Source organism: Mixophyes fleayi, chromosome 1, assembly GCF_038048845.1.
Source record: "Mixophyes fleayi isolate aMixFle1 chromosome 1, aMixFle1.hap1, whole genome shotgun sequence".
NCBI classification, from domain to species: Eukaryota; Metazoa; Chordata; class Amphibia; order Anura; family Limnodynastidae; genus Mixophyes; species Mixophyes fleayi.
The window spans coordinates 31,665,915-31,677,921 of NC_134402.1; the positions used below are offsets into that span (position 1 = coordinate 31,665,915).

At 39.5% G+C, this 12,007-nt stretch overlaps 1 protein-coding gene across 1 annotated transcript in view; it reads right to left on the reverse strand.

The window, feature by feature from the left end:
• Positions 1–6,007: 6,007 nt before the first annotated feature.
• Positions 6,008–12,007, reverse strand: part of LOC142121503 (uncharacterized) — a 29,597-nt gene continuing 23,597 nt past the window's right edge. Inside the window, exons 5-9 of the mRNA XM_075194194.1 lie at positions 10,601–10,664; positions 9,840–9,928; positions 9,000–9,112; positions 7,678–7,834; positions 6,008–7,598 (exon numbers count right to left, since the gene is read on the reverse strand). Of these exons, the coding sequence (XP_075050295.1) occupies positions 7,432–7,598; positions 7,678–7,834; positions 9,000–9,112; positions 9,840–9,928; positions 10,601–10,664 (590 nt within the window). The 3' untranslated portion in view covers positions 6,008–7,431. The remainder of the gene's footprint in view (positions 7,599–7,677; positions 7,835–8,999; positions 9,113–9,839; positions 9,929–10,600; positions 10,665–12,007) is intronic.

The following is a 12,007-nucleotide window of genomic DNA, read 5'->3' on the forward strand; positions in this document are numbered from 1 at the left end:
TGCTCTTGTTGTTTTATCATTGCTCTAACTTGAACATCTTACAAAGTTTGTTATCTTTATCACAAGCTGTCTGAATAGAATGTTTTTTTGTTACTTAAATTGTATCAAGTGATTTTTTTTTGGTTCCATAGACACCTAAGAAATATATAATTTTAAGACATTTCTGACGTTTCCACAGATTAGCAGGATGCTTCCCTTAAGTATGTGATAAAAAATATATTAAATTTTTTTGTTTCATAGCTGCTTATTACCATCATCTCAGTTGCCAGTGACAAAATAAGGTTAGAGGGATTCTATTGTATGTTTGTTTTTTCTTAAAGTTTAGTATTTAAGATGCATGTCGTCTGGTTGAAGCATTGTTCTTCCCATACATCCTCTAGGGCACTGCTAATAGCCTATATAGAAATGATGAGATAATGTGCTACTTGCACAATTAGCACTGTTCTATCTACAGTACAAATACAGGCAAAACATTTTTTTTTAGTGTAAAGTCAGTCTTACTGGAGGCATCGGTAGGGTATTTCTTGTGATGAACTACTTTCTACCCACCCCAAGGATTTGAGAGCTTACAGTCTAAAATGACAGTCACAAAATAATGAATTCAAAAGTTAAGGTTTGGCAAGTACTGATAGGACATACTTTATACAGTGGATTTGTCAGTCCTTTAACCTTTTATTGCAACTTTGCAACCAATGAAATTCAAGTGAAAAACAGACAAATTGTAGAAAAAAAAAAGTAAGAAATGGTTGCATAAGTGTGCACACCCTTTCATAACAGGTTAACTCGGGAACACAGCTACAGCCCGATCACATTCAAAGGTAATTCGCATATACTTGCTAGCAAGTAAAGGGATTCACTCAATGTGGCAAGACAAGCAATTTCTCACAAAGTTTTGCAAAAAAAAAATTCAAGTACCCCAAATCATGTGGGAAAATGTTTTCAGGTTTGGTGAGACTAAGGTTGAGCTTTTTTATCCTTTTAAAAGTTTTATGTTTGGTGCAAAGACAACAGCGCTGATCATCTGAAGACCATCTACCAGGGAATGTGGTGGTGGCAGCATCTAGCTTTGGAGCTGCCTGTCTTCAGTGCGACCTCTAGTCAGGATCGAGGAGTTAACAAATAACTTCACTTAACAAAATATTTTAATAAGACGTGTGTTGGTCTCTGGCCGAGGTCCATGTCAAGAAAGGAATGGCTTCAGAAAAGAAACTTCTGTCTTGAAATGGCCTAGTCCTCAATACCTGAGGAATGACCCAATTAGGGCTGTGCGCAAGAGATCGCCTCAGTTTGATGGACCCTGTACTTTGCAATTCTATCCCACGCTTCCCTGCAGAAAAGTCCAGCAGTGCAATGTTGATGGATTTAGTCAAAAATACTTGCTGCTTTAATAAATGCAAAAGGTGCTTCCACCATTGGTTAGGTTTTTTGTTTACACAAATATGCAGCCCCAGGCTATTGGAGGTTTTTTATTTTATCTTAACAATTGTCTCTTGCCATCACAAGTACATGCAATTTCTATAAGATGTGTAGACTTTTTATATTCATGGAAACAGGTGGAACACAAGTTATGATGTTTTGAAATATGTGCTAACATATATTCAAATATACTGTACCATAGCTGCTTATTGTCACCCTCAAACTTATCAATTACAAAAGTAGGGTTAGAGAGGGTCTATTTTGTTTGGTTTTAACAATTACATCATTGACTGAAACTACTTGTACCATAATATTTCTAGACTTCAACCACCCATTTATGAAAATGGGGTTGTTTAGCACAAGAATAATGAAACCACACAAATACCAGATAGGAAAATTGTCAGACAATGTGATGGAATACAATTAGTGGAGTATGACTGAGGAATACAAGTAGGCAGCTGAAAGCAACGTTCCGTGTTTGGTGGTCACTGCTAAAGCAAATAAGATCCCTGGGATGCATAAAAAGGAGAAAAATGCACATTGTATTATTAATGTATAGGTCAATTAGTTAGATCACATCTTAAATAGTGGGTACATTTTTGGGTATCTGCAAGAAGGATGGAGGTGAGCCTTATTAAGGGATTAAATGAGTTACAGTATGAAGAAAGCTTGAACAAATGGGATTTGTTAAATTGCACCTTTTGTTTGTATTGCCTGTTTACATGCAGTTAACTCATCTCAGTTGTTAAATCTGCTTTTCATACCCAGGATTGTGTAGGTGGAAGGAGCCACCACATTTTCTAAGAGACTGTTTCATCATCCGCATAGCAAAAGGTTCTTCACTAGTCAGAGAGAGAGAGAGAGAGCGTTCAATAGGTTGTACTCGTTCTTTTCTTCGCATTATATGTTCTGTACTTTTTTCCTTTTTCCAAAATGAGCCCTCAATCGGAGGGTATAGAAGCGAGAAAAGTAGGGGTGGGGGAAGCACATGGATACAGTACATTAGTCAATCACAAATAACATGTTATATACATAGCATGTATCTTGGGGGGAAAAAACCCCCAAAATGTTTGTTTGAGATTAGGGTGAGCAAGTAGTTAGTGTAGCCTAAAGTGGGATTGTGTTGCGTCTCAATGAGGGATGCAGAATGGAGGGGATATAGTTGGTAACTGGTAACTTTGTCAGTGTGCGGGAATCTTAAAAGCGGAACTTTGCTGGCAACCATAACTGACCATCATCTATCCCTAGTGAACCGCCTTCTTCCTCTGTTTTTACAAAAAGGTTTTGGCTTTCGTGTTGCACAGGTACTATTCTAGTTCTCCAGTAAGAGGTGTCTGTTCCATGTGTGGGGTTTGTTTGCTTTTTTTGCTATTAATCTCGCTACTAGAAACAGCCAGGAATGTTTCCTCCCTATGATGTATGGCGGCAGCCGTGGTTCCCAAGGAAGCAGGGAAGAGCATCAAAGGAGGAACGGAGATGGCAATGACACTTGTTCTTACTGGGTCCAGCAGCTGAACTAAGTTGATGTGCAGTGGATCTCCAAAACAATGCTCTATAAGACATATGAGTTGTGATGATTTAAGAGCCTATGGTGTTTAAATACCCATTTTAATACACACAGGACTATTGAAACTACACTATTGCCATTTTAGGGATGGGATTTATATTTCTCTGTGTAGTCAATATAATGTGACATAAGTGGTGAGTGTGTGTGTGTTGTGAATATTTAAAGTGTTTTATGGTATTGAAGTTTAGGCACAATTTTATTATGTTTTATATAAAAAAAAAAAGCACAGGGGGCTTTTTTTGTTAGATTTTAAAAATAACTGTCCTTGGTGTAATACCACTCCTCTTGTCTAAAGTGTCATTACGGTACGCATCATTGCGGATTTCTGCGCATGGAAATTAGCGATGTTGTGGTGCTGAGATCCGTGCTTCTGCGCATCGTAATTGAATAGGTCCCCTAAATTCTAAGTCTGCAAGGTCTAATGGAAATGAAGGCAATTTCTGAACAGCAAGGCCTATCTGCAAAGGGTACTTTAGGATGTTCATAGATCTCCAGGTTGCCTACTGTTATGTTCCTGATGTAGTGCAGCACAGTATATTTCTCAGAGTCTGCCTCATGAGGGGCTATTTTCAATTTACTTGCCTGCCATCAAGTTAGCGACATATCCATGGACTTTTACCAAAGTGTTAGGGACATTGTTATCAGAATTCGGAAAAGAGAGTCCAGATATGGCCATACCTGAACAATATTCTAATAGTGGGCAAGTCAGAAGAAATGGTAGACTGCGGAGCAACCCAGGTGGTACATTTCTTGTTAAAACATGGATGGGTTATGAACAAGAAAATAGCCATCTTGTACCAACACAACGGCTGTACCATGCGTGAAGTTTCTTTCCTCGTCTTCTGCACCGACTCCCCATGTCCAATTGTACGTTGGTCGATGCTCTTCATTCTGCTATTTTCGTCTCTTCAGTTGAAACTTCTCTAGCCACCCAGGCCTTCCCCAACCAAGCAGCCTCCATATACAACCACACCCTCACCATCGCTCTTCTGTTCACATTCGACACTAAACGCCAACCTTGGCAGTTCAAATTAATCCGATTTCTTCAAGAATGCACAGGTAATGCAAAACGCTAATGAAGAAAATCCTGTTCCTTCAAGTTCATCCTACATATCCGCTAGCCTATATAGCTTTGAACGGTCATTGAAAACACACCTGTCTAAAAAAAGCCTATCAGTCCTCCACTTAACCATGTAATATACCTCACCCTCCATATCTTGCTTCTTGCCCTTAGATCACCTTACATTGGCTCATCCCCATTTGGCAACTGTTTGTCTGCCCCTTTCCCTTTGGCTTGTAAGCTCTTGTGAGCAGGGCCCTCTTCCCTCCTGTTCTCATTACCAATAACAGTTCTATACCAGCTACACTGTGCACCTCCTTGGGTTCTTTGCCCATGGATTCCATGTCTTCACAGCGGCCCTAAACCTGTTAGTTGCACCCAAACTAATGGGCACAGGATTGAGCCTGCGCTAAATATATCCCTTCCACCCCAGTAGCTGTGTTTGAGAGGTGTAGTGTTATACCATGTACTGTCTTGTTGTTTTTGCTCTGTTCGTCACTGCGGACTGCATGTGGCAACTTATAAATAAAGGTTAATAGTAATAATCTCTGTCACAGCAATTCAATGTCATCAGACAACGGCAGCAATTTAGTTTCTGGCGCAAAGTTCCAGGAACAAAGAATATATGCTTTAGTGCTTCCATGGATGTTCCAGTTGGAATATATCCTCCCTCCATTTCCACTCATTCCTTGTGTCCTGGAGGAAAAGCAAGAAGCAGAACTAATGGCCATTTTCCCTTTCTGGCCAAAACGTCTTTGGTTTCCAAGAGCCTGAGCCATAGAGAAAGACCATGTACCTTGGCACTTACAGCTCAGTGTTGGTGAACAACTGACCCCTTCCCAGTTCTGTCAGATAAGACTGCTCTGTTTCACTTCTTTTTGTTTGTTGTATAGAGCTCTTTGCAATGTGCATCAGATAGAATACAGATATTAGAGGGCTCACCGCACAGGACCTGAGTGACAAAGAGGCCAAGTGTTTGTTTTACATAGAGGACGGCACTGTCTTCAATGCTGATCAGCGCTTGGTGACAGATCTTCAGAGCTGCACAAATTTCGGCCAAGCTTCAGGAGTAAAGGCAGTCAGAGGCAATGCTCTGGCATCCCCCACTTCATTCCCCTTCACAATCAAATCAAGATTCTGTGAGTCTGGTTTGGTGGTGACAAGGCAGCCCTGAAGTGTTGGGAGGAAAGACCATCTTAAAATAGAGTATTGGACTGTGGAGCCACCATGGGCACCTGTTGCACATGCAACCATTGTCTGTCCAGCCTGAGCTGGGTTGGACCATGCTATAAACAGCTTAGAAAAAGAAAAAAAAAGTATACAGCATTTACAGTGAATGCTTGATGGCTCACAAGTGCAGCACCAAGAGATCATTGCCTGTTCACTAAGGAACTGCAAGGCTATTACTCTGGCCTCAGTACCCCGTGAGTGTAAGGTACTGACACTTCCACCAACATATCTGCTTCTTATGGCAATGTCAGAAATGAACCAGGATAAAGCACACTTTCTCGTTAAAGTGGAACACTCAAAAATAAAAACATCACAGCAACAACAAAAAATTTTTTTATCATCATCAGGTCATATCAAAAACAAAGCAGCAGCAGGGAGAAGGATTTAACCATAATAATAAAAACAAAATTTAGGAACATTTACACCATTGTAAATAGATAAATGTTGCTATATCTGGATCTGCAGCTAGTATTCCGCCTAGTTAGCTAGAATTCTAAAACAAAGGTATGTTATGTCTTATGTTGTGTGATATTAAGCAAATTCAAAATGCTTATTTTGCAATAATAAATCTAATTTTTTTTTTTAAATTTTGAGATATCTTCCATGTAGGATCGCTGCCAACAAGGTTTTTCAGCAGTGTTTTATTGTTCCTCCAGGCTATGCTTTTGTGAAATCAGTATATTCTGCATTTAAATGTAATTCTGGAACTTTATTTAGGTCAGTAAATCTGAGGCCTGAGTATATACACATCTTTATTAAACAAAGACCCAATGAGGTGTTTAAATTGCAGCTATCAATTTTAAGTGTGAAACATCTTTTATTACAATTAAACAAACACTAGGTATAGTTTATGAATGTGTAATACTGTAAATAAACAGCACCAATACCATATCTTCCATGTTTGTGAGGTCCTGAGCCAATTTTATTTATTTTTTTTAGTATTTTTTTTTTTCACTTTTGCTATAGTTATATGGATATATGGTTGGTGTGGAAAGTCAAGATTTCATCTCTTGCAAGATACCTCTGATACGCAGCAATTCAGGAGAATAAGAAGAGAAAGTGGTAATAATGGGGTAGACAAAAAATTAGAGCAGGCAACTGTTTGAGTGACCTTTTACTCTTGACAATGAAATGAGGGTCATGACACAATGTGCAAAGCATCGGCACCGATACAGTTTAGAACAGAATGCATCCAAGATTGCTGCAGAAAACAATATAAATCAATCCATAATTAACCCGTTTTCCCATAAGCTACCTCTTAAGTTTTGGACATTCACATACTGAGTTTGAGAACAGTGTATATTGCTTTGCAGCAGCACGCATTGGAGATAGATGTTCGTTTAGAACAGGCCTGTCCAACCTGCGGCCCTCCAGGTGTTGTGAAAATACAAGCCCCAGCATGCTTTGCCAGTAGACAACCTGTTGATATCTGGAGGGCCGCAGGTTGGACAGGCCTGGTTTAGAAAGTATTAGAAGCAAATATAGTTGATAAGTCATGGTTTTGCCCAAATAAATGACACCTGTTCATTTTATAGTTCCTTCTTGCTGCAACATACTGTCTGTTTGGATGGATGTAAACAAGCAAATAGTGTTTTACTTGTTGGCCAAAAGTGAGTAATTCAATTCTCTTAGGAGCAATACCATAATTCTTTTTGGGAACATTTAAAATGCCCATTCAATTAATAGAAGACGACCCAGGTGTGCAGATTTCAGTTTATGATCTATAAATAAAGGTTGACTTGGCGATTGCCTTTACCCATCTTATGTAATTTACATACAAAATTGCAACGCCAAGCACATAAGTAATGTTTCTATTTGAAAATGGAGACTTAACATCTCAAATATGATTTGGAAAACCCAAAAAAATTTGATTGAAGTTCAGTTTTGTAAAATGACATTATAGACTACTTTACACAACCTAAAAACATGTACAAAATAATTCAACACTCGCTCACATGTACAGATATATTTTACATTTTTAGATAGAACTATTTATAGTAGACTACATAGGTAACCAACTGTCTGTACACAACCGCTAAGAGCTGAAAGTCTAGTAGAAACATTAAATACAGGTTATTGACAGGCTGTACAGTGAAATGGTGTTTTCAAATTGAAAAAAATGTTTCAAGATGGCGTATATACATTGAGCCCCCACATATCACCAGCCAGCATACATAGGCTCTGAGTCACGAGCGATCCCATAGACAGGGCTGGAAGACTGTCGTCTTTGTAGTAGGGGAGACTTCGAACTGAAACCCATTACATCTCGTTGCTCACTTCTCCGTCTTAGCTTTCGGACTACACAGCCCACACCAACAACAAACGCTGTACAGGAAAAGAGAAATATGGACAGGTCACCGTATACTTTAACCAAAACCACACGCGCACAATGTAACAAACTTACCAACTGCACAAATGACTAGTAGCGCAATGGTGAGAGGGGCCAGTGTACAGGCATCTCCAGCCTTACGTAAGAAGGTCTCCATGCAGTACCTCGGTTCTGTGCTTCCAGGGGGACAGAATGCATCTTCAGGGCAACTTATTGGACTAATGTCTGGTGTCTGCACACATGGGAAGACATTAATTACCGGTCTTATGAATAATGATTAAGGTCATTGAGGAACTATACCAGGCTCGGCCAACCTGTGGCTCTCCAAGTGTTATGAAACTACACGTTGCAGCATGCTTTATCGGCTGGCAAAGCGTGATCCGGCTTGTCGTTTCACAACACCTGGAGATCCACAGGTTGGCCAGGCCTGAACTATACATTCATTATTATATTATTGCACCAGCTTGGGTTTGTAGATGGGTTAATTACACCTTTAAAGCAAACATTTTGAAAAGTAATTTACCAAACCATCCTGGTTTCCTTTAACGAATTATGGGGTCCCATCTCCTGATATCCCCTCCTCTGCACTGTTGGCGGTATCTTTGTTGACATCAGACGCCTGCCACAGGGGTCTTATTTTGCAAGTAGGCCAAAAGCAGAACCCTATGTCAGTAGCGCCTCATGCTTTAGGAAGCTAGTGGTCAAAGACACGGCTCCAATAGTTATCACTGGAATCAACACAAATAGCTTGAAGAGTCGCAGTGCGTAGAAGGTGGGTCTGACGTAGGACTGTGCATTATGGACCCCAAGGGAGAGCTACAGCCTTCAATATATGAACACTTAAATGTCTGCAGATTGACGACATCCTATTCATATCAATAACAATGAATGGGGATCAACTGGTGGCTGTTATAACCGATAATGCACCAAAAAAAACCAAGATGCACCATGACATCTGGTCCGTCCATTCATTCCTTGCCTGCAGAAATATGTAAAACCCCTGGTGGGCCGAGGCATTGATGTTTACGGCCAGACGCGAGGAGTATATGCATCCATTACAGCACTTTCCCCAAATATTTCACTCGCAGTGCTTACTTTTGCCAATATGTAGCCTATCGACCCACAATTAAAAAAAAATAGAGATGTGTTTAATGGTCAGTTCATTTGGAACCAAAAAAAAAGGTGGATTTTAGGTTGCGTACAAACTTCATATCCCACATGGCTTTTCCAATTTTTCCCTTTTAAAATTACGGAATGCACAGTTCCCAGTAGTCCAAGATAAGATCTTGAAGCCCAAAATGTACAGTATATCACGGAAAACACAAGCTTTCTATCTTCTGGGAGCTTCTCTAGATTAAACTACGAAAACAAATAAACTGGATCTTCGATCTACTTACAGGACAATAGTGGTCAACAGGACACACGTCGCAGCGGTCCCCTCCCCAGTTCAGCTGGTATTCACCATCACGGCAATAAAAGCATTTGTCATCGTCTGGTCCTTTATACATGCCTAAACAAGCAATGTAGATACAGACGTTACTAATGGCACAGCAGAAAATGACAATATACCTTTTTTAAACTACATTCCACAAGTGAAACCTCAATGTTAGACTTGAAAAGAACACAATTACATGTTAACTAGGTTCCAGATATTCAGCAAAAACTTCATAGTTATCGCTACTACAGGTACCCTATTTTGGGAACTCTCCGGAGCTAGCTACTGGCGCTCGTGTTTGAGTTACAACATTTTTAAACAATAAATAAATGACACGCATAAAAGGTTTTCTTTGCCAATGAAAGTTACCCAACACAGATTTTACATTTAAAACAAAAAACAACAGCCCTGTATAGATCTGATCAATCAATCGAGTAGTAAGTGACTGACATCAAAGTCTAAAATTATGCTTTGTTGAAGCATAACCTTACAGTTTGTATAGAAAACAAATATTTTTCAAACGATACTTAGATTAGTGTTCTGGTCCATCTAATTATACATTGTTTATTAGACACATCGAACCCTGTGAGATTACACACCACTATTACATGTGTATCTGAAAACTGACCTTGTGTCCATACAGGTCAGCAGGTCTGAACAGACTTTTAATTGTAACAGAACTCACAATAAATTACTGCAGTGTTGTGACAGCACCATCGATATAATCTACTTATGGCCACAAAATTGTTACCCACATAAAGTTAATACATTAGTAGCATAATAACCTAATGATTTATTTTACCAGGACGACACGGGGTGCACTCCAGGGAGCCGACTGTCAAAGATTCCTCTCCCTTAGGGCAGACAACACAGCTGCTGCAACTGGTAATACTGTGGAAATACAGATATATCTATTATAGGGTTTGTGCTGGACAGGATTAACTTACTCTATAAAAATACAATTACAATAAGGTAGCGTATTTTCACCCATATACATCTGGAGATGCTTCAGTCTCTACATGAGCAGCAGCGCATACTTGCAACCTGCTTTATAACAGGTGCATATTTCTGCTGGAGAAGCGTTGGCCCTTTAATCCTGTCCAGGCACAACCGGGTTAAAGTCTGTATATGCCGTACATGTGCAGATAAATTTTGCGTAAAATACACTATGCAAACCAGCGTATATACTACTCTGCATCAGCCCCAATAACAATATTTGTAGAATAGGATTAGAAACACATTTCAATGTATTTGGAGGGCCGCATGTCTGTTATAAGCACATATGCTTATTGGTAGAATATTTTTTACATAAGATAATAGAGCACAATAAGACTTGGGAATTTGAATGCCACAAGCAGCTTTGTAGAAGGAATAATCTATCCATCTTATTGAAATTAAATAATAACAGAGGTCACCTTGGAGCTCGGTGCCTGCTCTATATAAAAGCACTGTTTGTAGTCATGTAAAAAAATCTTATTTACACTAGGTGCTACATTATGTCATATTACTGTGGTGCAACTACGGTACAGACATAAAAAGCTAGGAGTAAAAGAGGCAGTTTACTTGCAAAATGACCCCAGCGGACAAGGCTCACACTGAGTGGCATTCTGGCTGGATGCAAAGAAACCTGTAATTGGAAATCATAAGAGTTAGAATTTGTATCAACTTCTTGCACAACAGCTACCGCTGGAAGCTTAGATTAGGACAATCACAAAGTTAAACATAAATGCAAAATATTACTGACTAGGGTTCTGTCGATCCAATATTAAAGGCTATTTTCCGTAATTCAATGCACAACATGCTGCCTGCATGACTGAAGCAGACTCTAGAAAAGCATCGGTGGACATTAGGAGACTTTGCTATGCAAAATGTTTTTCCCATATAGGCTGCATATTGTCCATTGAATTAATTTTGGGCAACACCCTGCTTTCCCTACAAGATCAGCCAAGCCCTATTTTGTGGTCATAGTCTACAAAAAGGAGCTTACTGCCAGACAATCACAAGTTTGCGTTCATATTAAATAGGTTGCTGATAGAAGAGTAAAAAAACAGTTTAAAATCTGCACATTGTGTGTTTATAAATGGTTATGGCTGACAACTGCTTGGATTGTCCACGGGATATTTCAATAGGCCCTTGGGTGGAGTCTCACCGAGTCGTACATCGCTCCCGGGTAAAGTGAAACGGGAGGCCGTTCTATGCAGCCATTTTTCTCAGTGCTCCATGGTTTGCCTCTCCAGGGTAGTGTGGACTGCATGGACCAATGAGAAGCCGCAATCAACGAGACTCCAGCTTCTGATTGGCCTCCCTCTCACTTCTCTCTCAGCAGCCATTTTAGAGTGTGTAACAGAACTAACTCCCATGGTTATCTGTGGGTGCAGCTTTAAAGAGACTCCTCTTCCACAACCTGTAGAGCCGCAGGTTTCTTATTTATAGAAACAAACCTCCGCACCCCAGTTTTGCAATGTAAACCTGTGGTGAAACGAGGTATTAATATCACCTCAACCAGCCTGCAACTGGTTTCTCACAAACTGTGGACTATAAAACATATACTGTTTCTAGCCCTCTCTAGTTCCCCATATTTGTCAGTCATATTTAAACTTGTATATATTCTATTTGTAAGTAGTTAAAATGTCTGCCAGCGTGTTTTTCTTATCTTGCAACCTAGTCCATTGTCTCAGCTTAGGCAAAAGGATTATTGTCCACCAGTCCTGTAAGAATGTACAACTTGTCTTTGTTTAGCTGTGTGTCTGTGTGTGCTAGCATAGGGACAAGGTCAACAGATAGAGGACTACGATGTGTCTTCTTTGGGGCACTCTCAGGACATAGTAAATATAAAACAAACATACTTCAAGTTTATTAGTATACATTAAAAGATATGTTGTTACATTATGTTGAGCAGTGAAATATTAAAAGATGAAAATGTAGAATATGACCGAAGAAGTGAATTTTATGTAAACTGTTAAGACTAGC